The sequence below is a fragment of the Melitaea cinxia genome, chromosome 25, assembly GCF_905220565.1.
Source record: "Melitaea cinxia chromosome 25, ilMelCinx1.1, whole genome shotgun sequence".
Classification (NCBI taxonomy): Eukaryota; Metazoa; Arthropoda; class Insecta; order Lepidoptera; family Nymphalidae; genus Melitaea; species Melitaea cinxia.
The window spans coordinates 3,427,586-3,453,449 of record NC_059418.1 but is presented as its reverse complement, the minus strand read 5'-3'; the positions used below and the strand labels follow the sequence as shown (position 1 = coordinate 3,453,449).

The following is a 25,864-nucleotide window of genomic DNA, read 5'->3' as shown; positions in this document are numbered from 1 at the left end:
ATGAGAGTAAATAAGAACGCGCGCGCGCGATGCGACCACCGCAAAAAACCGACACCCTGAAGTTAGTCAGTCAACGAAGAAGTTAGCAACTTGAAGTTAGCTAGCCAATGAAGTATAATTCTTACGTGCGTACATAAGTACACTTTTTTATGTGTGTTTCTTTATAACTTTTTACTGAGTGTACGAATTTTAATTATTGTTTTGTTAATTGAAAGCTGATACTTGTCGTATGGTTCCATTCAAGTTTGATTGAGATCTGAGTGTTATCGACCACCTACTTCACGTTCCTTGTCAAAGTAATGAAATAATAAATAAATAAATATCATATAACATCCACACATGGTCGTCTGTTCCTAAAGTAAGCAACTTAATGCTTGTGTTACAGGTTATAACTATTTTTTTTTTTTGATAAATATACATAGAAATAATACATATATAAATACAAATATTATATTACACCCAGACTCGGTGAGAATCGAACCCGCAACCCGCGGCACAGAAAGCAGGGCCACTACAAACTGCGCCAACGGGCTAGTCGAGTAATTGAAGTAATTTCGTCTGCGAGCAAACACAATTATTGTTAACAGCTTTTCAAGAGTCTTCTTGTATTTACAAGTTAATGGTTTTTTTAATATAATATAACTAGTAGACCGCCTGGTGATACCTGTGTTCGTGTTTGGCTATCTTCTCTTCTCTTACGTTATAACTACGTTATACCTGCATTGAATTAACAAGTAATGAAAATTACTAGTAAGTTTAGTAGGTAGTTGAAAAAATAGTCAAGTAAATACGCATTATTAGCGATAAGACATAAAGTATTCGTCAGATCTCGAAAAAATTATGGATACATGCGAGCAAATGACAAGCGCCAGCTTTTAATTCAAAAACAGAATCATCCAAATGAGCCCAAACAGTAAAAAATTATGAGGTAACCCATATAAAAAAAATGTAGTAGTGGTAGTCGGTTCCTAATTATACATTTTCAAATTGTAACTCTTTGCAGGAGTTGTCAAAGTTCGACGGGCTGGTGCTCGGCTCATCAGCCCCACCGACGACAATGGCCCCGGCTTCGTGCTCCATCGAGTTATCGGCGGACCCAATCGCTGAGGTATGTTGTTAACCGACTTCCGAAAAGGAGAAGGTTATAAATTCGACTGTATTTTTTTATGTCTTACGTCAGAACTTTTTACTTATTAGATCAATAATTGTGTCACCCGTAAATAAAATAATTGATAAAAAAAATAACACAACGTAGGTAGACGAAGAAATAGTCAAATAAATACGCGTAATTAAAGATTACTCAAAAAGTAGTTATCAGACCTAAAACAAATTTAAATGTCACTACAACCTTGATTTTCTAAGCGATTTACTAATGTGTGGGTAACACAAAAATAAAAATGATACAAATTAAAAAATAGCACGGTGTCGTCTCCTGTCAAAGATTTTCATTGTAATAATAAACTTTGAATAGTTACTGGTTTCTGTAAAGAACTCACTATAGACGGCGCCACGGTCGCTTAGACCGAATATAAAATCATCAATCAAAAATTTCAATCTAGCTAATACATCATTCCATAGTTTAATTGGCTAGAGCACCGACACGGTCAGTCGGAGATGCAGGTTCGATCCCCGCTGGAACGGTCGATTTTTGATATGATATTAAATAATTGTGTTTGCAGGCAAACGAAAAAAAACCGACTTCAATCACATCGACAAGTAATACAACTTTACTCAAAAAGTAGTTATCAGCTCTCGATGAAATTTAAATTTGACCACATGATAAGCATCAGCTTTTGATTAAATTAAAAATTATCAAAATCGGTACACCCAGTAAAAAGTTGTGTATTATGTATAAAGTTATTTATTAGCTACTATTTATTTTTTTAACCGACTTCCAAAAAAGGAGGAGGTTCTCAATTCGACTGTATTTTTTTTTAATGTATGTTACATCTGAACTTTTGACCGGGTAGACCGATTTCGACAATTTATTTGAGATCTAACAAATACTTTTCGAGTTATATCTAATAATGCGTTTTTACTTGACGCTTTTTTCGACGACCTACGTTGTATTATACCGCATAACTTTCTACTGGATGTACCGATTTTGATAATTCTTTTTGTGTTGGAAAGGGGATATGCTTAGTTTAGTACCACGAAGGAAACCAGGATCTGATGATGCGATCCCAGAGAAATCGAGGGAAACTCTCGAAAATCCGCAATAGCTTTTTACTGGGTGTACCGATTTTGATAATTCTTTTTTTGTTGGAAAGAAGATATCCCTAGTTTAGTACCATGATAAGGAAACCAGGATCTGATGATGGGATCCCAGAGAAATCGAGGGAACTTCTTGAAAATCCGCAATAACTTTTTACTGGGTGTACCGATTTTGAAAATTTTTGATTTAATCGAAAGCTGGTGTTTATCATGTGGTCACAATAGAAATTTCATCGAGATCTGATAACTACTTTTTGAGTAATCTTTGATAATGCGTTGTTACTTGACTATTTTTTCGTCGATCTACGTTGTATTATACTCGTCGATGTAATTGAAGTCGGTTTTTTTTCGTTTGCGATCAAACACAATTATTATTAGTATCACATGCCTACCTAAGTCTTTTACCCGAGCCTTATTATTTGGGCAGACGTCGTTGACGGTCGTATCCGAAACGCAATATTTTGAAGTAATTTTATAAAAGTTTTCTTTTCTTAATTTTATTTTTAAATTCATCTGTTGCTTAATTAATTTGGGTTAGTTTAGACTATTTGTCATTGAATTGTTAGGTTTGGGAGTGGTTTGATTGAGTTTCTTTAAATATTTTTTACTTTTTAAAGGCAACTCAGATTATTGTGTCGGGGTTTTTTTTTAATTTTTAATTTAATTTATATTTTATACTTTATATATTTGTAGACATTCGATTATTCCTCCCCACTTTCACCCCCCACAACTTTGAAACGACTAAACCGATTTTCACTCACCTTTCATCTAAAAAAAAAAAAACCAAATTGAAATCGCTTATCCGTTCGCGAGCTACGGAGCCACAGACAGACAGACACGTCAAACTTATAAAACCCCTCTTTTTGCGTCGGGGGTTATAAATTAACCAAACGATATATCCAAAAACTGCTGTGCAAAGTCACTATTCCACGCGGACAAAGTCGTGGGCACAGCTAGTGTATATACACTCATTTGCAAAAAAAAAACGAGCGGTTTCGATTTTCTTCCTGATTAAAAAAAAATAAAATACCAAAAAGGTTTTAATCATTTGAACATGTTACTGGCCAGTTATAAAAATGCCATAATGTTTATAAGAGTACATTCGAAATTCAAATTTTTGACTGAGCCTGGTTTTCAAAGAAAACAACTTTTAACTACATTTTGTGGCGCGAATTCCCTATAGTTAATATCGACTCTAATTAACTTTTTGTCAATTTTTATTAAATTATCTGATGTCCTTGACATTTAAAAATATTGTTACTGCTGTTTAGCAATCTCGAAAACGGTAGATAAAGTGATAAAAGCGAGCAAAATTATTGCGCTGCTTGAAGAAGCTTGCAGTCAATGCCTCGTGGCTCAGAGGCTAAATGTGAGTCGGTCGACAGTTCAAAGGACCTGGCAGCGCTATCAAGAGATCGGTTCCGCCAAGAGAAGGCCTGGTTCTGGCAGAAAGACATGTATCGAACCACGGGATGATCGTTTTCGTGTTCTCCGATGAAGCCAGGATATCGCTGCATGTTGAAGACCGACGTCGGCGAGTGTTACGTAGACGAGGAGAACGCTTTGCAGAGGCATGTTTTGAAGAAATCACACCTTATAGAGGGGGCTCTGTTATGTTTTGGTCAGGAATAAATTCTATGGATCGTACGGAGTTAGTCTTCATCGAAAATGGTACACTGACTGGACACCGATACAAAACGATAGTTCTAATTCCTTATGCACAACCCGCTTTAACCGCTCTTGGCGAAAACTCAATTTTTATGGACGACAACGCTTGCGCCCGCCCGTCTGGCGATGTGGAAGCGTATGTGCTAGAAGTCAGAATTCGCCGTTTGGACTGGCCAGCTAGAAGTCCGGACCTCAATCCCATAGAGCATGTCTGGGACGTTCTGAAGCGACGAGTGAGATCAGTGCAGCCGGCTCCGCAGACCATCAGAGAGCTAAAGAATGTGATTACCGCGGATTGGGAACGTATTCCCCAAGAAACCATAAAAGATATACTCGCTAGCATGCCCAGACGAATGCAAGCTGTGATTTCCAAATAATCCCCTAAATTCAATGTTGTTTCATTTTTTAGGTCTTGTCCCCGGATAAAGCGGGATCGCTGCTGTCGATTCAGTCAGCGCCGCCCGAGCAGAGCGAACGCATCGAGCCCCGCGAGAGACCTGTCAGCTTGCTCCTAGAGCTGCCTTTAGCTACTGTAAGTTGAGATTTTTTAATACGAATAAGGTGGAAAACGAGGATACGGTTCATCTGATGGTAAGCGGTTACCGTTGCTTATAGATATCTGCAAAATCGCGAGCGCGTTTTCATCCTCCACCTGTCAACGCTCTAGTCACCTTACCACTGGAACATAACACTGGAAAGCAATATTATTTTCCTGTAATCTTCTGTAAGGTACTTCTCCAGTCGGGCTGCTCCAGATTTTAATTGGGTATTTCTTCCTGTGTCCCTACCTCAGTTAACCTCACTCACCACAGAAACACAACACAGTTTGAAGGCAGTGTTATTTCATTAGCTTTGATCGTCTTGATGATTAATTTATATTTAGATAGCTATTAGATTAGTTGATCGGCCAGTTTCAATACTCTATCCATCTCTGAATTTGTTTACTAGCGATAGTATTTTGACTCAAACTCCATACAAATTATCTATTTATTTATTTACTAGCAATACCCGTGCGAATAATTCGAACTAAATAAGTAATAAAATTTTCCGACCGTCAATCATGTTGACGTTGTCTCAAAATTAAATCCGCCATATACATAATTTTGATAATTAATCAATCTTTTTATATTTATATATTAATGTTTGAAAAATAAACATACAGGTATCCATATTAAAATTAACACAAACGAATTGCACAAAATCCAGCAAACTCCACTAATTACTATTACACAAAAGCATTCAGATAATGCAATGATAAATATTAAAAAGTCAACCAAATACAAACCACTAATAAATTCCATTCAACATTAAATCGTTTTTATTGAATTCGACATTTGCTTTTCATATTCAGCTAAAGGTAAAATGAAATAAACCAAAATTACCGAAATGCTCATTGTATTCACGACAAGATTTTTTTTTATGTCACTAGGTCAGCAAACAAGCGTACGGCTCACCTGATGGTAAGCGATTACCGTAGCTTATAGACGCCTGCAACACCAGAAGCATCGCAAGCGCGTTGCCGACCCAATCCCCAATCCCCCCAGGAGCTCTGGTCACCCTACTCACCAACAGGAACACGATACTGCTTGAAAACAGTATTATTTCGCTGTGATCTTCTGTAAGGTCGAGGTACTACCCCAGTCGGGCTGCTCCATATTTTGAGCGGGAAATTCCTGCTGTGCCCTACCTCAGTTAGGATCTGATCAAAACGAATTAGCGCTATAGGAGGTACGATAAGGCATGTCAAAAACAATCGCTAGTAGTCAAACCAGAGATAGGTAGATGGAACAAGCTGTAGGTAGTAATTGACTACCTGCCCGCCAGCAAGTCGGCGCGTACCTGTCCGCGATGTCCCCCACCGACCAGGAGGAGGACTCGCTGCTGACGCTCTCGTCGGTCACCGCGCGCCCGCTGCTCGCCGCCTCGAGGAAATTACGGCCTCACAACGAATCCACAGAGTGAGATGAACTTATATAGTTTTGTTACACACACACACACACACACACACACACACACACACACACACACAAACAAAATTCATAATAACAACTTTTTATTAGACAACACTATATAAAAAGAATTTACAAATAAATGTGTATAAGTGTGTTTGTTCGCAAATGAAAATAATTGTGTTTGCTAGCAAACGAAAAAAACGCACTAGTCGTCACTACGATTTTCGAGGGTTCCCCTTGATTTCTCTGGGATTCCATCATCAAATCCTGGATTTCCTTTCATGGCACCGCACTTGGGATATCTTCTTTGCAACAAAAAAGAATTATCAAAATCGATTCATAAACGACGAAGTTATCCCCGAACATACATAATGTATATATATATGGTCGAATTGATTAACCTCATCCCTTTTTGATGTGGGTCAAAAAACCGACTTCAATTACATCGACGATACTTCATCGTAGGTAGACGAATAAATAGTCAAGTAAATACGCGTTATCAAAGAATACTCAAAAAGTACTTGTCAGATCTCAATCAAAGAATGGGACTGTCTGATAAGCATTAGCTTTCGATATAAAGAAGGATCATCGAAATTAGTCCACGAAGTACAAATTTATGAGGTACACATAAAATAATACAGTCAAATTTAGAACCTCCTCCTTTTTTGAAGTCGGTTAAAAAGGTTATGGAGATAATAAAGTTCTCGTAATCAATAAAGTGAGAATCGGTAATGAGCACAGCGTGGTACGAGGCACAATGAAACTCAAAGTATGAAATAAATAATTGTATTTGCTCGCATACGAAAAAAAAAAAACAACTTCAATTACATCGACAAGTAATACAACGTAGGAAGACGAGAATATTGTCAAGTTTATTCAAAGATTACTCAAAAAGTTGTTATCAGATCTCGATGAAATTTAAATATGACCACACGATAACCATCAGATTTCGATTAAATTAAAAATCATCAAAATCGGTACACCCAGTAAAAAGTTATGCGGTGTAATAAAATGTAGGTCGACGAAAACCGTATACCTTTACAAGTCCACTGTGAAAGAATAACAACGAGGCATAGACGAAGCGCTATTTTTGATTTTATATCTTAAAATATGTTTTTTAAAATCTTTCCAGCATCACATCTCCACCAGACGGTGGTTACGGTTGGGTTGTAGTATTCGGCGCTTTCATGGTCCAGTTCTGGGTCGCAGGCCTTTTTAAGTCGTACGGAGTACTTTACGTTGAAATTATGGAAACGTTTCCTGACTCCTCGGAGAGCGTCGCGTCCTGGATTCCCGCCGCTTTATCGACGCTTTGCCTTGCACTGGGTGAGTGTAAACAATTATTTTTGTAGTCTGGATCTACGATTTTGTCAAACAGTCAAAACATGTCGCCTAGCCCATTGTCGCAGTTTGTAGTGGGCTAGTGGCCCTGTTTTCTGTTCCGTGGGTTGAGGGTTCGATTCCCGCCTGAGTCTGGCTGTAATATGTGTATTTATATATATATATATTGTTTCATCAAAACGTTGCACATCTTCGTAAAATTCATCCGTAAAAATTTTACCATCATACGCCTTAAGAAGTTTCACTTCAAAAAATTTAGCTGTGACAGTCGGCTTACCAGCCATTCTTTCTCCATTTATTTTCCATCTATTATTTCTCCATTTCTTAGACATAATGGGAATTAGGGTATGATGGGACTGGTATTTTGGTGAAGACTAAAGTCCCTAAAAAAGAAAAGGATATAAAAAAAAAAAAAATTGTACCATTATTTTTTTCGCTATTCCAGCACCGCTTTCATCAGCTCTATGTGAAAAGTATTCATGTAGACTGGTGGTCTTCATCGGGGGCTTGTTCTGCGCCACGGGCCTGGCCATGTCGTTCTTTAGTACCGGCCTGCTGCACTTACTGTTGAGTTTTGGCGTTATGACAGGTAAATAATATTGTATGTATGTATGGCTGTATGGCTGTGTGGCTACGGCACTAAAGAATTTAGCCACCCCCTCTCTTCCCGTGGGTGTCGTAAGAGGCGACTAAGGGATAACAAGGTTCCACAACCATCTTGGAACTTAAGAAGCCGACCGATGGCGGGATAACCATCCAACTGCTGGCTTTGAAATACACAGGCCGAAGACGGGCAGCAGCGTCTTCGGTGCGACAAAGCCAGCCCTGCGGTCACCAACCCGCCTGCCCAGCGTGGTGACTATGGGCAACACACATGAGTTCACGTTATTTTTGACGTAAACTTGTGGAGGCCTATGTCCAGCAGTGGACTGTATAGGCTGTAATGATGATTTTTTATTACAAGGTGTAAAATAAGCTACGGTCCGCTGGCAGAACCGTACATTAGGGGCATTTCCAGTGAGTTGCCAACCCCACCCCAATCCTCTTCTGGAGCTCTGGCCACCTTACTAATTTAGGAATGCAAAATTACTTAAAGGGTCATGTTATTTGGCTGTTTCTTCTGAAGGGATGAGGTATTTCCACAGTGGGGCTGATCCAAGCTTTCAGCAAGATATTGTTTGCTGTTACCCACCTCACTTTATATCTATAATAATATATATAAAAGCGAAAGGTCACTCACTCATCACGAAATCTCCGAAACTATAACACCTACAAACTTGAAATTTGGCAGGTAGGCTCCTTATAGGACGTAGACATCCGCTAAGAACGGATTTTACGAAACTCGACCCCTAAGGGGGTAAAACGGGGGTTGGAAGTTTGTATGAAAGTCCTATGTTTTTGAAGTAAGAGACTTGAAATTTAAAAAGAATGCTCTATAGATGGTGAGAAAGTGTTTAAATAATGTATCTTTAGAAATCAACCCCTTTTTGGGGTTGAAACGGGGGATGGTACGTTGACTCACTGATCACGAAATCTCCGAAACTATAACACCTACAAAATTGAAGTTTGGCAGGAAGGCTTCTTATAAAGCGTAGACATTCGTTAATAACGGATTTTACGAAATTCGACCCCTAAGGGGGTAAAACGGGGGTTGGTTGGAAGTTTGTATGAAAGTTCTATGTTTTTGAAGTAGGAGACTTGAAATTTAAAATATATGCTCTATAGATGATGAAAAGGTGTCCAAATAATGTATCTTTAGAAACCAACTCTCTTTTGGGGTTAAAACGGGGGATGGTAGGTTGACTCACTCCTCACGAAATCTCCGGAACACCTACAAACTTGAAATTTAGCAGGTAGGTTCCTTATAGGGCGTAGACATCCGATTTATCGAATCATCCTGATTTTACAAAATTCAAACCACTAAAGGGATAAAACGGGGGTCGGAAGTTTGTATGAAAGTCTTATGTTTTTGAAGTAAGAGACTTGAAATTTAAAATATATGCTCTATAGATGGTGAGAAGGTGTCCAAATAATGCATAGTAATCTATATATATAAAAGAGAAAGGTCACTAGCTCACTCATCACGAGAACTCAAAAACCGCTGGATGGTCTATCCATCCAGGTTGGTCAAAGATAAAATTTAGCAGGGAGGTAGATTATAGTTAGCAGACGTCCGCTAAGAACGGATTTTACGATATTCCACCGCTAAGGGGGTTTCATTGGGGTTGATAGTTTGTATGAAACATATACAGCCTGAAAATAAAACTAAAAATATTGTGTATAGAAAGGTTTTATAAAAATAACTATTAAATTATACCGAATTGTGCCTTTTAAAAAGTTACTCAGTTTGATAAGCATTTCAAGTGACGAAATAAAAAAATAATTTGCGTTAAACATCTTAATAGTAATGCATATCTTCATAAACAAACGGACGTAGTCGCGGGCAACAGTTAGTGTATTATAAAACAAAGTCCCCAAAAGTGTATGTGATCGATTCGTTCAAAATCTACTGAACGGATTTCATGCAGTTTCACCATTGGAGAGAGGGCTCCACCATTGGCAAGAGGAAGGTTTATGGAACGGCTAAGCCGATTTTGATGAGAGTTTCACTGGTAGTTTGCCGGGAAAACTTTGTTACACACTAATTTCAACGCGGGCGAAGCCGCGGGCACAGCTAGTATATATATATATATATATATATATATATATATATATATATATATATATATATATATATAAATGAATGTTTGTCTGTATGTCCTTTATAGAATCTAAAGTGTACTGTTGATCGTGTCACGATCTTCAGCAAATGTAAAAAATTATGTAATATCCCTCTCTATTATAGATAATGTATTGGTATAAAGATAAACATGTGTTTCTATTATTTTATTCATTCCACGATACGAGAGTTTTTAATTGTGTTAAATTACATCGACAAGTAATACAACGTAGGTAGACGTAAGAATAGTCAAGTGAATACGCGTTATTACATATAACTCGAAACGTACTTGTGAGATCTCGATTAAATTTAAATGTGACCACATGATACGCACCATCTTTCGATTTAAGAAAAATCATCGAAATCAGTCCACCCAGTCAATAGTTCTGAGGTAACATACATAAAAAAATACAATCGAATTGAGAGCCTCATTCTTTTTTTAAAGTCGGTTAAAATGCACGGAATATATTACCTGCGCAACTATCTTCTTTTATTGTTTTTTTTCCTCAAATATTGTGTTAGATTTAAGACTTTGAATGTAACGCCTGTCTCGGGTGTTATATGTATATGTTGTGTGTGTTGGATCTGTGTGATTAACAAATAAAGTTATTATTATTATGTGACTAGATGTCACTCCACCCGCTTAATATACAATAGATACATAATTATATATTATACTTATACTTACATAATTATGTCAACATAAGCGGGTGGAGGAATACACCTCGGCAAGGAGATTATTATTTATTATTATTATTGTTATTATTATAGAATATACAGTTATTGACATAAGCTTTTTTCAGGTATCGGAGGCGGTCTGTCAACGACTCCCGGCATCGTTATAGTGTCGCAGTATTTCGATAAACACAGGTAACTAGCGATCAAATTATTAGTTTCATTTTACACATTCAATTTTGTTTAAGTTTCATTAACTTTAAATACAATGGAACAGTTTTGGAATTTATTGGAGCTTACTCCGTAAGAATGGATTTCTATATAAGGTCCCGGTATGAAAATAATATGAGAAGTAAAATCTATTGAACGAATGACCTCGTTACGTTTCTCGCAACGCCATCTATCGGAACCCTATTGGGTTTTGTAATAATTACTCAATTTCAATTAACTCAATATTATTTAAAGTAGTCTTAGATACATTAAGATAGTGTAGGTATATATAGTTAATTACTGATGTTGTTGGAAAACACATAATATATAACGACGAGTTCGACTAGCCCGTTGGCGCAGTTTGTAGTGACCCTGCTTTCTGCTCCGAGGGTTGTGGGTTCGATTCCCACCCCGAGTCTGGGTGTAATATAAATATTTATTTATATATCTATTATTTATAAGTATGTTTATCGAAAAAAAAATATGTAGCTATATACCAGTCGGCTGTTACCTATAACACAAGCATTAAGTTGCTTAATTTAGGAACAGACGACCGTGTGTGTATTGTGTAAATATTTATTTACTTATTTACTTATTATAATATATAAAATTCTCGTGTCACAATTTTAGTTACCATATTCCTAAACATTTTTGATATGATATTCAAAAATGTTTAGAATTCCTAATTGTGGGTAACACAAAAATAAAAATTGTACATACCATATTCCTCCCAAACGGCTGTAATGATTTTTATGAAATTTTGTGTGCATATCGGGTAGGTCTGAGAATTGGCCCACATCTAATTTCATACGCCTAAGTTATAAAGGGGGAATTAAGGGGGCTAATAACATATGTATATGGCAAAACAACGTTTGCGGGGTCAGCTAGTAATGTTATAAATGTGAATGAATGTAAGTTTGTTTGTTACGCTACTTAACCGATTATCATGAAACTTCGTATACATATTCTTGACGATATTAGAAGTTACATTGCAAAAAGGGAAGTCGCGGGTAAAAGCTAGTACGTAAATACGTAGAAGGATATTTACAGAATGTCCTTCTTAATTTTTCGTGTTTTCTATATCTTTCAGAGCATTAGCCAATGGCATATGTGTGAGCGGGACAGCAGCTGGAAGTTTCGTTTTTCCGATGTTGATCGAAAAGTTGGTCGAAACGTATGGTCTGCACGGAACCGTTCTGCTTTTAGGTGAGCCATGCTTCAGACACACACGGTCGTCTTTTACTAAGATAGGACGCGGACTCAACGCCAGTGTTATAGCCAAATTGATGTGTGCATTGTTTTTTTTTTATTTTTATAAACATGTAAAATGGGTTGGACGTAGAATGGCTTAGCACGAATTTGGGCGAGAGGGTCTGGTATGGGGGAGGATCTGGTAGGGGGGGAGGTCTTCCTTCCTACCTATACCACTCGGTACAAAGTTATGCACCATTCTTGGAAAAAAAAATGAAATTATGCCGAGTGCGTGTGTATGTAAGAGGGCCACACGAGCTCATCGCGCCACAGTGTAGACGTGTGCAGTATGTGCGGGGAGTGCGTGTGTGTGTAAGAGTGCCACACGAGCTCATCGCGCCACAGTGTAGACGTGTGCAGTATGTGCGGGGAGTGCGTGTGTGTGTAAGAGTGCCACACGAGCTCATCGCGCCACAGTGTAGACGTGTGCAGTATGTGCGGGGAGTGCGTGTGTGTGTAAGAGTGCCACACGAGCTCATCGCGCCACAGTGTAGACGTGTGCAGTATGCGCGTGTGTGCAGGCGGCGGCATGCTGCACGTGTGCGTGTCGGCGACGCTGTACCGGCCGCCGCCCGCGCCGCGCGCCGCCTCGCCCGTCACCACCACCGCCACCACCACCACCACCACCGAGAACACCACGCTGCTGAACGACATACAGGAAGGTATTCTGCCACATATTTCGTTTTTATTTAAAAAAAAAACAAACACAGCTCTCCTGATGGTAAACGAGTGCTGGAGCCTGTACGTCTCCAACACCGGAAACATCGCAAACGCGTCGCTGACCACACCCCCGACCTTCCTCTGGAGCTCTGGCTACCTTAACCAACACAGAAACACAACATGGCAATGAAATTATATTCTTCGTTTTGTGTCAAAATACAAACAAAACTTGTACTATTATGTATGTTCTCAAATAAAACAAAAAGGCCTTAAATTTATATCAACAAGTAAATTACAATACATATTACTTAAAATTTTTCAACAGAGCTCGATCAAATTTAAATAGAGTTAATAATAATCATCATCATAAGAATCATCAAAATCGATACACACAGTTATGAGCTAACAGATATAAAAAAATACAGTTGAATTGAATACCTACTCCTTGTTTTGGAGTCGGTTATAATTTTATTTGCTCGAAAAAAAGCGACTTCAATTACAAAGTCAAGTAATATAACTAAGTTGACAAAAAAAAAAAAATTAACAAACGCACTAGTCGTCACTACGATTTTCGAGGGTTTCCCTCGATTTCTCTAGAATTCCATCATCACAATTATTATTAAAATAATTATTTTGTCTTTCAGTTAAACCAATAGTTCAAAACAAGGACAACAAGTTACAGAACCTCTTCCAACCAGAAACAGAATTGACTTTGTCGTTGAACCAGAAGAACGCATTGTTAAGTGAAGACAAACGAACGAATTTCCTGAGTGAGATCATACACCCGAGTCTCATCGAGGTTGGTAAATACACTATGGGCTTTGTCACCAATTGCGGATAACCACGGTCTTATACACGGGTCGGGCAACTACAGTGGTACGTCGGCTTAATGGTTTACAGCCGCCAGAGGCATGACGATCGCTTGGCGTGCAACGATGACAGAATAGCATTTTGTCTCTTTTTCTATCACACGTCACGCATTTATGTTTTAAAATATAACCAACTAGCCGACCCGTGCCCACTTCGTTGGGTGCTAATTATTATTATATTAACCAAATAACATACTTTACAGAACAATTTTTATAGCACTTAAATAAATAATATGTTGCTCCAACGCCATCTATCAAAAATTGAGAAAACGTCGTCGATAGACTAAAATAAGACTAAATTAATAACGTCGAAAGACTAATAAATTGTTTTCTAATAGCGAGAGATGGTGCTAATTTATTTACCATTTTGATGTTATATTTTAATCTTTTTCTTATTTACTGAATTTTTGTTCAATTACAATAAAATATATCCTGTGTGTGCCTGTGTCACTCCTGAATAGTGTAGCTTTCTGTTAGTGAAAGAATTTTTATGATCAGATCAGTATTTGCGAAGATTACCCCCTACATACAAACAAAGTTATAAACTTTACCTCTCTATGATATTAGTATTAAGAGCCATTTCACAAAAATCGGTAACAATCCGTGAAATTGTAATATTTTGACGTCGTTAATCTCAGTGTTGGATGCAATAATGTAATTTATATTCTTGAAATATAATAGAGCAACCTTTGTTGTAGTCCATAGTCAGATCAGAATTTTGATTTATATTATGTGTATAAAATTATTAACCTTTTCATCAGCCTCCTCCCTGGGTAAACGGTCGCAATGTATACTTTGAAGTTCTACTTTTCAATAACCTCTACGTTGAAACCATTTTAAAAAAATATCATAATATGTGGAATATAATTTTGTTGCACACTATCATAGATTTTTATTCCATTTGTATCTCTATTAAACGATAAAAAAAATTTAAAGTTACGAATATTTTCCAAATAAGTACAATTTTAAAAGCGATATTTCTCTTAGAAAACTAAGAAATTTTAACGAACTATCTTCATCAAAGTAAACTTACATCATTAAGGAATACAAAAAAAAAAAATAATTAAAAGATGTAATTATTTTTAATACATTTTATATTAAATAATAAAAAGATAGTATATATTGCCACGCATCAAGCCCGGTAAATCAGTCGAGCGCTAGCGCTCTTAGAGGTAAGGTCCACGCCAAATTCTGCGCAGCCGTCTCTTTCGCTCACACGCGCCAAGCGCCTGTTGTTATAGCGGATAAAACGCATTTGATACTTTCATAATAAAATATAAATAAAATAAACATACTACGAAAATGACTGTAAAATAATATAATGATAATTTCTGTAAACAAATGTATAATTTAATTTTCTTTTCTCACACTATCAATACAAATAGGCATTTCAATCTGTTTGTCTTGTTATTTGTTAATTAATATGTTTGTCGGTGTCGATGTCATAAAATGCTATTTTATTCATATCGTAAATATTAGATTCATTCGTAAACTGAAAAAACTAAATCAATTTAAAAAAAATTGTTTCATAAAATTGATTTTTTATTTTTATTTTAAATTTATTGACTGTTGTTATATAACACACTTGAAATTTTTAACAAATTAATTATGTAAAAAACATTTTATACCATAGTTATAATTTTTATTATACATCAGAAAATGATCAAGATAGTCTTTTGGTTGTCACACTATACTCACTAGCACAAAGATCGCGCGGCTCGTACGATTCGCGCGATGCGACCAAATTTACCTAAACTTGCAGAGCGTAAAATTGTGAAATGGCTCTTAACCAATTACAATGAAACGTCGAATACAATGTTACGTGAAAGCGCGTTAGGAAAAAATGATGAGATTACATTTTTACGATGCGCGCGCACACCATAATAAAAATCCGACAACCTGAAGTTAGCTAGTCAACATACAAGAAGTTAGCAACGTGAAGTTAGCAGCCAATGAAGTATGACTTCTTACGAGCGTACATAAATACACACACTTTTTTATTTACTTTTCAGGTTGCCCGACCACCACTACCATCACAGATGTCGGATTCCGAAGATTCGGAAGGTCTCGATGTACTCGGAGTAGTCGGTAAGCTATGATCACTTAAACTTTACAAACCATAAATATGTTCGAAAACTTGTGTTTGCTTGCAAACGAAAAAAGACCGACTTCAATTACATCAACCATTAACACAACGCAGGTAGACGGAAACGATAGTCAAGTGAATCCGCATTATTACATACAACTCGAAAAGTGATTGTTAAATCTCAAATTAAATTTAAATGGAACCACGTGAAATCGGTCCACCCAATCCAAGGTTCTGAAGTAACACACATAAAAAGTACAATCGAATTGAGAACATCCTCCTTCTTTGACAGTCGGTTAACAATATGTAATTTCAGGTTTACCAAAGGAAGTGGCGAGGTTACGACTACGCCCGACCCGCTCGTCATCGATCCTGCACTCCGTCGAGGACTTGTCGACAGACAGCACGTGTGTCTACAAAGCCAGGGGGAGGACACTGAGTCGGTAAGAAAATAATACTGGCTGACCTATTGACCTGGTGAACTTAATGCCTAAGTTTTCTTTTATTTTGCAATAAAAATATCGTGGTCAATAATCTAAATAAAATATGTCCTATATTTTAAGGACATAGTTTACATATCTGTGTAAAATTTCATTGAAATCGGTACAGTAGTTTTAGGTATTACTCCGTATATAACCTTAAGTGTACATATATACTAGCTCTTATTGATCTTAGCGTGATAATATAAAGCCTATAGCCTTCCTCGATAAATGCGTTTAACTGAGGTAGGGCACAGCAGAAATTTCCTGCTCAAAATATGGACCAGCCCGACTGGGGTAGTACCTCGACCTTACAGAAGATCACAGCTAAGTAATACTGCTTTCAAGCTGTTTTGTTTTCTGTGGTGAGTAAGGTGACCAGAGCTTCCGGGGGATTGGGGGTAAGGTCGGCAACGCGTTTGAAATGCTTAGTTGTTACAGGAGTCTATAAGCCACAGTAATCGCTTACCGTCAGGTGAGCCGTACGCTTGTTCGTCAACTTAGTGGTATAAAAAAAATACCAGTCAAATTGCTTCCAAATTTAAATATGACCACACAACTAGCACCAGCTTTTGATAAAAAAGCGAGTGTGCTTTAGACCACACGACTGAAGTAAAACTTACGAAACGTAACTCTCTCTCTCTCTTCTATTATCACTAGCTTATATCTCCCTCTCAACTTCCGTTCGCCTCGTCCAATTACACTTTTCGTAACGCTCTCGTCACGCATTCACCAGATTACTCTCCAAGTCAAGCGTGCGTAAAGAAGTTTTTTTTCACGTTTTTTTTTTAAATAACATTACAATTGAAACATGCGTGCGGTCCCTGATACCATAATCTAAGTATAAAAGTGTGACAGTATCTGGGACTTTATCAGCTGCCGACAAAACATGTTCTTCTTCTTAGCTAATAGTATATAAGGGTTGTAATGGGAGATGGAAATCAAACTATGTCGAATGCTTTAGTAAGACTACTTTATTATTAATATGTTACTCACGTAATTTATACTTGGGTTTAGGATATATGTATATACGCTAATATAATGTAATACGCTATAATGAGCTAACACACTACAGGTATTTAAACCATAACTAATGGACAACAACTTGGTTAAGCAGATAACGTTGTAAACGCCTTAATACAAAATAATAAGACTTCAACATTGTCAATATTATTTCACGCAGGTCCTTATACATCAAGCCTCCGTTACCAAGTAGGATCATACAAGCCAAGCTGTCGGAGCCGGTCAACAGTGTGAAGAAGGACGAGCAAGAGTTAAAAGAAGAGGACGCGGAAGAGAAAAAGGAGAAGAGAGGGTGCGTCGAGAAAATATCCAGGTGAGAATTATTCTGATTATTTTAGGTGGACCATTAGTGCAAGTATGTAATTAGCGGTCGATAAAAATCATACCATAACAGCAGCCTTTCGCAGTCCACTACTGGACATAGGCCTCCACAAGTTCACGCCAAAAATGGCGTGAACTCACGTGTGTTGCCCATAGTCACCTCGCTGGGCAGGCGGGTTGGTGACCGCAGGGCTGGCTTTGTCGCTCCGAAGACGCTGCTGCCCATCTTCGGCCTGTGTATTTCAAAGCCAGCAGTTGGATGGTTATCCCGCCATCGGTCGGCTTTTTAAGTTTCAAGGTGGTAGTGGAACTGTGTTGTCCCTTAGTCGCCTCTTACGACACCCACGGAAAGAGAGGGGTAGCTATATTCTTTGATGCCGTAACCACACAGCATCCAGGTCGATATTATTATAGATTTTGACAGTTTTTGGTATTCTACTGTTTCAAAAGATAGTCTATTAATGGGTTGTGGTTGTCACTGAGGATAATTTGATGCAATCACGAGGATGATACTGTAGATATGTTTGTCATATTCTGGTTTTTACCCAGGATTCTATCTTTATCAAAAAATAGTAGTTTACTTATGTCTACATTACTTAAAACCATGGTCTTATATACAGGTCGTGCAACTGCAGTAGTGAGGGTACATCGGCTTAATTGTTGGGTTTTTTTTTCAATTTACGACCGCCAAAGCATGAGGATTATGTTTTAAAATATAACCAATTACAATGAAACGTCACTCAATATAACCAATTAACAATGAACCACACAGCGATAGCAGTGACGTACCATGGCGTTGACGCGAACGAAAAGTTATGACATTAAGCTAATTTCTCACCATTGAGATTGGGCTTAGTTGCATGACCCGTATATAAGACCGTGCTTAAAACCTATCCAAATTGAACACTTAATATTTTGTTCACTAACGTATTCCTTTTTTAAAAATTTGATTTTGGAACGCAATTTACTTTCCAGATACCTCGACGTATCGCTGCTGAAGTCGTGGCGGTTCGGTCTGCTGTGCGCGTCCGTCGCCCTGATGTCGTGCGGGTCCCCGTACGCGCTGTACTACCTGCCCGCCTACACCGTGGCGGCTGGCCACAGTAAAGCGGCCGCTGGTGAGAAAAAAAATTAAGTTTTTAGTGTTATTGATTTAGTTTAGCGAAGAAAAATATCTCATTTTAACCGACTTACAAAAAAGGAGGTTCTCAATTCGACTGTATTTTTTTTTTTTTTATATATATTTTCATTGAGATCTGATAACTACTTTTTGAGTAATCTTTGATAACGCGCAGTTACTTGACTATTTTTTCGTCGATCTACGTTGTATTACTCGTCGATGTAATTGAAGTCGGTTTTTTTTTCGTTTGCGAGCAAACACAATTATTTCATGTATAATGTTTTAATACTTACAATGTATACACAAGTTTTATTTAAACATACGCTTACGCTTCAGCCTGTAATATCCCATAGGCATAGACCTCTTTCCCCATGTAGGAGAAGGATCAGAGCTTAATCCACTACGCTGCTCCAGTATATGCGGATATATTCCCTACTGTGAGTAGTGATCGCTATCAGGTGTACATGATAACAACCGGGACGGCTTAACGTGCTCTCCGAGGCACGGTGGGGAGACCCACAAGTGTGTTAAACATTATACATATCTACAATTCACAACTTAAGAACTAAATATTTACAGATAGTTTTGGTACAAATCATGTCCGCGTGGAATTGTGCCAAGAATGCTGGCAACATTTTCTCGTTGAATCGCTATGCTGATTCTCCGGGCAAAAAGTGCACCAGCCCTCTTGTCACCAGTGGAGGAAAGGCTCATAAATATAGTTCATTACAGCCTATACAATCCACTGCTGGACATAGGCCTCCACAAGTTTACGCCAAAAACAACGTGAACTCATGTGTTTTGCCCATAGTCACCACGCTGGGCAGGCGGGTTGGCGGTCATAAATATAGTTAAACTCGATAAAAAATTATAATGCATTAAAAACTTTTTATCTGTCGGATATCTTTATCCCTCAGATAGGGTTATCCACAACTGGTGAAACCGGCTTTAACTTGCTAATATTAGCAATTATATAATAGCGGTCACAGCACTGGCTGTTGTGCTTGCGGTCGCGGGTTCGATCTCAAACATGACAAACATTTGTATTGGCCATATAGTGGCCATATGTATATCGTGGTCTGGGCACTTGTGCTTGTGTATTGTGTATGTTACGGACCCCCGACACAGGAGTTAGCCTTACAATACGAATATCCATTCCGGGCGGTAATCGAATACGCAAACCGACGGTCACTTGCGGTTAATCACATACATGACATAGGCACCACTAAACCAGAAGGGTGGTTGTCATCACCTCACAGAAAGGTAGATTTCTACTAAGAAGAATTGGTAGTAGCAGAATAGTAATTCTTTGTAACCGACTTCCAAAAAGGAGAAGGTTCTCAATTCGATTGTATTTTTTTAAAGTGAAAACTTCGTTAGTCGCGTTGGGCACTTTTTGGTTGCGTAAAATCTTATGAGTTCGAATCACCGACATCACAGATATTGATTATTTTACCTCAATCATTGTAAAATTTCAAATTTGAATACGAAAAGCTTTAAGTTTTCACTTCTATCGGCAGTCCCTAGAACTGCCATTTTGTTTTAATGTTCGTTACCTCAGAACTTTTGACTGGAAGGATTTTGTTTTTCAATCGTAACGTGGTGCGTGCCATGTGGTCTGATTTAAATCTATTTGAGATCTGACAAGTACTTTTCGAGTTATATCTAATAATGCGTGACCTTTTTCTTTCGTCTACCTACGTTGTATTACTTGTCGTTGTAATTATTGAAGTCGTTTTTTCCCTTGCAAGCAAATATAATTATCAAAGTAATATAAAAATTATATAAATGTATATAACAAAAATTAATCGCTTCCTAACAAGTACATATGAGAGAATATAAATTATTTGGAAAAATCCAAGTCATCTATAACTATATATTTTTAAAAAGAAATATTTTTTCGGTACATCTAGGTCGGCAAACAAGCGTACGACTAATCTAATGGTAAACGCTTATCGTAGCGACGCCTGCAACATTACAAGTACCACAAGCGCTTTGCCAACCCTACACCCAATCCCCCCAGTACCTTTTTTTATGTCACTGGGTCGGCAAACAAGCGTACGGCTCACCTGATGGTAAGCGATTACCGTAGCTTATAGACGCCTGCAACACCAGAAGCATCGCAAGCGCGTAATTGGTGGAGGACCCTATCACCAACCTAGGAGATCTAGTTACCTTTCTCACCACAGGAACACATCACTCCTTGACAGCAGTATCACTTAGCTGTGTTCTTCTTTAAGGTCGAGGTATTTCCCCAGTTGGGCTGCTCCAGATTATTCCAGGCTATGACAGGTTATTTCCTGCTGTGGCCTACCTCAGATTCCTACATCACATGCAAAACATACAAAATAATAGTAATTTTATCAATTCCAGGACGCCTGGTAGCGATAAGCGCCGTGTTGGACCTTTGCGGCCGCCTCGGACTGGGATGGCTCTGTGACTTGCATTTATTTTGCAGGCGAAAGGCTTATATTTTAAGGTACTACTAACTAGTCTAAAATATGTACACTCTATAGAATTTATAAAGAAATGATAGAGTTCGCTGGTGTGCACGATTTCAATTAAGTTTTTTTTTCTGACACGACATTATCTGTCAAATTATATAAATTAATATACTAAACACAACGACACAACAGCAAAGACCAGCTGTCTGTGTCTTTCTCGCTCGGGTACACTCGGCGGTCCCGAGTTCACCCGATCCAGCCTTTCACTTCAAAACGTGACGGATCAGCCTAACTTACTACTTACAAAAAAATGTGTGTGTGCGGTGCGCCAAAAGAAGTTTTCACTTCAAAAATGATCGCTAAAGTTTATCAGCACAGAAGACTGGCTGGACCGATTCCCGCTGATTTTTATAAACTTAGCAGATGGTCCTTGTGGGATGAAAAATTAAAAAACTGAACCAAAATTGTATAATTTTACTTGTATTGACAGTTCGCCTAAAAGGATAAAGACTATCGCGTCAGCTAATTAACCTTTGTTAAAAACACACATTTTAACCTCTAAAATAGTCCTAAGTGCCTGCCTATTGCGTTCTTAAGAACATTCTTTGACAGGAATGACGGACCAAAAGACAATACGGTCTTAGATATTCTGACTTTCACATTTGGCTGTAAACTTGTTGCGTTTGTTTTTGAATATAATAATGGTTTGCTTCCAGTATCATTATTGCCGGGATTGCTGTTTTGTCACTCCCGAGTTTGTCGTCGTGGTGGAGTTTGGCTGTCGCGTCAGGTACTTTTACTGTACTAGTGGTCGCCCAGTGGTCGGAATTCGACCATGATTAATTTAGATTATAAGGTTGAACATTATTAAGATTCTGTTGTCAAAGACTATACTTCTATAGGTACATCTAAACAAAAGAGTATATGTGTGTGTGTCAAATACATGATGGTGTGTGTAATGTTTTTTTTTTCTGCACTCCTTCTCTATATAAACTATAAGTGAACGAAATTTCATAGTCCACCGTCAGAGCAATTTTTGCAAAAAGGGGTACAAAGTTTTTGCATCACGTATATAGATTCTATCATTTGTTCTTGTGCCACTACAATAGACAACAAGCTAACGGCCCACTTGATTGTAAGCTACCGTGGCCTATAACCAGCAACACCAGAAGATTTTACTCACAGAAACATAACGCTGCTTGAGAGCAGTATTATTTATCTGCGATCTTCCTATTGCCACCCTCTCTTCCCGTGGGTGTCGTAAGAGGCGACTAAGGGATAACACAGTTCCACTACCACCTTGGAACTTGAAAAGCCAACTGATGGCGGGATAGCCATCCAACTGCTGGCTCTGACATACACAGGCCGAAGACGGGCAGCAGCGTCTTCGGTGCGACAAAGCCAGCCCTGCGGTCAGCAACCCGCCTGCCCAGCGTGGTGACTATGGGCAACACACATGAGTTCACGCCATTTTTGGCGCCAACTTGTGGATGCCTTTGTCCAGCAGTGGACTGCGATAGGCTGATACGATGATGATGATGATGAGACAGTAAAGTAAATACGCGTTATCACAGATTACTCAAAAAGTTGTCATCGGATCTCGATCAAATTCGATTAAAGTAAAAATCATCAAAATCGTTAAAAAAAAAACGATAAATCCTGATAAATTATAAAAAGAGTACTTATTAATTTCGACCAATTAAAATGTTTTCAAAAATCTATGTAACCAGTAAAAAGTTATGCGGTAATACAACGTACGTCGACAAAAAAATAGTCAAGCAAATACGCATTATTAGATGTAACTCAAACAATACTTGTTAGATCTTAATTACATTTAAATGGGACCAAATGACACGTAACGCTTTTAAATTAAAACAAACTTCATCGAGATCGGTCCATCTAGTTCGAAGATCTGATGTAACAAACATAAAAAAAATACAATAGAATTGAGAATCTCCTGCTTTTTTGGAATTCGGTTAAAAATTTTCGTGTCATAATGTTAGTTACAATACTCCTTCGAAACGGATGGACCGATTTTAATGAAATTTTGTGCGCATATCCGGTAGGTCTGAGAATCGGCCAACATCTATTTTTCATATCTCTAATTTATAATTATAATTTCCTTTCTGGGTCATGGTATTTGCATGTATAATAAAATACCACAAACAATTTTGGAATTGTCTCGACATAAATTTAAAGTTTTTATTAAAAAAAAAATTAATAGATAAAGCTTATTATTTGGTGCAGGATTTTATAGTTGATAAAGGCGTGTGGACTTAGTGACGCTGTATTTCATGCAATATGTTTCTAATTTCGTACTAAAACACAGTTTATATATTATTTTTAACCGACTTCCAAAAAAGGAGGAGGTTGTCAATTCGACTGTATTTTTTTTTATGTATGTTACATCAGAACTTTTGTCCGGGTAGACCGAGTTTGACAAATTTTATTTTAATCGAAAGGTGGTGTGTGTCAATTGGTCCCATTTAAATTTATTTGAGATCTAACAACTACTTTTCGAGTTATATCTAATAATGCGTTTTTACTTGACGCTTTTTTCGTCGACTTACGTTGTATTATACCGCATAACTTTCTACTGGATGTACCGATTTTGATAATTCTTTTTTTGTTGGAAAGGGGATATCCCTAGTTTGGCACCATGATAAGGAAACCAGGATCTGATGATGGGATCCCAGAGAAATCTAGGGAAACTCTCGAAAATCCGCAATAACTTTTTACTGGGTGTACCGTTTTTATAATTTTTAATTTAATCGAAAGCTGATGTTTATCATATGGTCACATATAAATTTTATCGAGATCACATAACCACTTTTTGAGTAATCTTTGATAACGCGTAGTTGCTTGACTATTTTTTCGTCGATGTACGTTGTATTACTCGTCGATGTAATTGAAGTCGGTTTTTTTTTCGTTTGCGAGCAAACACAATTATCAAAAGAGTAACTGTGGAGTTTCTTGCCGATTCTTCTCTGCAGAATCTACGTTCCGAATCGGTGGTAGCTTCACTTTTACAAAAATAATAATTAATTTCTAAAGTTTTAATTTGTAAAATGACGATTCGAAAGTGCTCTTGGAGCCTATTTGAATAAAGCTATTTTTATTTTGTTTTTAAGGGGATTAAGGGGGTTAATAACATATATGGCAGTAGCTAGTACATCTATAAATAAATACAAACATTACACCTAGACTCGGTCCAAATCGAACCCACAACCCCCGGAGCAGAAAGCACGTAAAACGCCAGGGGTACTCAAATTAGTTGCCTTGGCCCGCAGGAGCGTACGGGCTGTGCCTGGGCTGCTGGTTCCTGCTGGTGCCCGTGCTGCTGGCGGACGCGTTCGGGACCGCGCGCATCGCGTCCTCGTACGGCCTCGTGCGGATGTTCCAGAGCCTGGCGGCCGTCTCCGTGCCGCCCACTGCCGGTGAGTTGTACAGTAGTAGTGACAGGTTACTGTAATGTTGAGCCAGCGCTCGTAACAATTGTCTTCAATATACAAAATACTGGCGGACGCTGCAGAGGTTGTCCTGCCAGGCGTAGCAGCTACTGAATTTAATTGTTGACGCCGCGTTGGCGCAACGGTTACAGCCATGGATTGTATCTGTTGCGCTGGTGGTTGCGGGTTCAATCCCCGCACATGACCAACATTTGTATTGGCCATACAGGTGTTTGCCGTGGTCTGGGTGTTTGTGCAGTCCTTGTGGGTCTCCCCACCGTGCCTCGGAGAGCACGTTAAGCGGTCGCTCCCGGTTGTTATCATGTACACCTGATAGCGATCGTTACTCATAGTAGGGAATATATCCGCCAACTCGCATTGGAGCAGCGTGGTGGATTAAGGTCTGACCTCATGGGGAAAGAGGCCTATGCCCAGTAGTGGGATATCACAGGCTGAAGCGTATACAAACAGCAGCGCCTTATACCGGCTCCAATTTGTAACCGAATTATACTTTCAAACCATCGATGACTCCATTGATAGTACGCACGAAATTTCAACCAAATCGGGTCAGCTGATTAGGTGATGTAAGATGACAAAGACACCCACAAAAGTGATATATATATTATGGATTTATTAACAACCGCTCTGGTGTGTGGTGCATGTAGTCGCCTCAAACATCGACGGCTTGCAGGTTCGATTCTCGCTCGGGTTGAATATTTGTATTTGTACGAATATTTCTTTTCGGATGGATGTCTGTCATTGTGGGTCTCCCTACCATGCCTTGGCGAGCGCGTTAAGCCGTCAATCCCGGCATCGTAGTAAAGAATATAACCGCCAACTCATAGTGAAGCAGCGTGATGGAGGAAGTTCCAATCCTTCTCCTACATGGAGAAAGAGGCCTATGCCCAGCAGTGGGATTTAACATGCTTGACGCGATGCGATGCGAATGCGAAGGTTTTATTAAATTTATGTAAGATATCGACAACCGCTCTGATGTAGAAAGAATGAAATGAAAAAATGAATAAAAAAACGAAAGCTTGAAATGAAAGCGCCTATGCACCAACGTCCGCGATATTTGTATTTGCAAATACGTATTTGTGTCCGATTTGTGTATCTGTCCTTGTTCGTGTGTCTCCCCACCGTGTCTCGTAGAGCACGTTAACTTCGTCCGTCCCGTTTGTTATCATGTACGCCTGATAACCGCAAATATTTTAAAATAATATAACTTTCATATGTAATATTGCAGGCCTTCTTCGCGACGTCACCGGCGGCTACTCCTGGTGTTTCTACGGAATGGGCTCCTGTATGGTCCTCGGTTCGATCCCTGTCATAGCATTCCACCTCAGCACTAAAAACGAAGACTCTGAATCGTCCGTCGATTGA

At 38.4% G+C, this 25,864-nt stretch overlaps 1 protein-coding gene across 1 annotated transcript; it reads left to right on the top strand.

Moving 5' to 3' along the window:
• On the top strand, nt 1-25,864 carry LOC123666007 (monocarboxylate transporter 12-like). Its single transcript, XM_045600221.1, has 18 exons — nt 1-6; nt 1,004-1,108; nt 4,292-4,414; nt 5,707-5,840; nt 6,967-7,160; nt 7,621-7,764; nt 10,698-10,764; nt 11,870-11,985; nt 12,552-12,692; nt 13,335-13,489; nt 15,572-15,647; nt 15,962-16,088; nt 17,308-17,460; nt 18,444-18,586; nt 20,962-21,067; nt 21,749-21,822; nt 24,323-24,469; nt 25,728-25,864. The coding sequence occupies exons 1-18, from the start codon at nt 1-3 to the stop codon at nt 25,862-25,864; spliced, it is 2,148 nt and encodes a 715-aa protein (XP_045456177.1).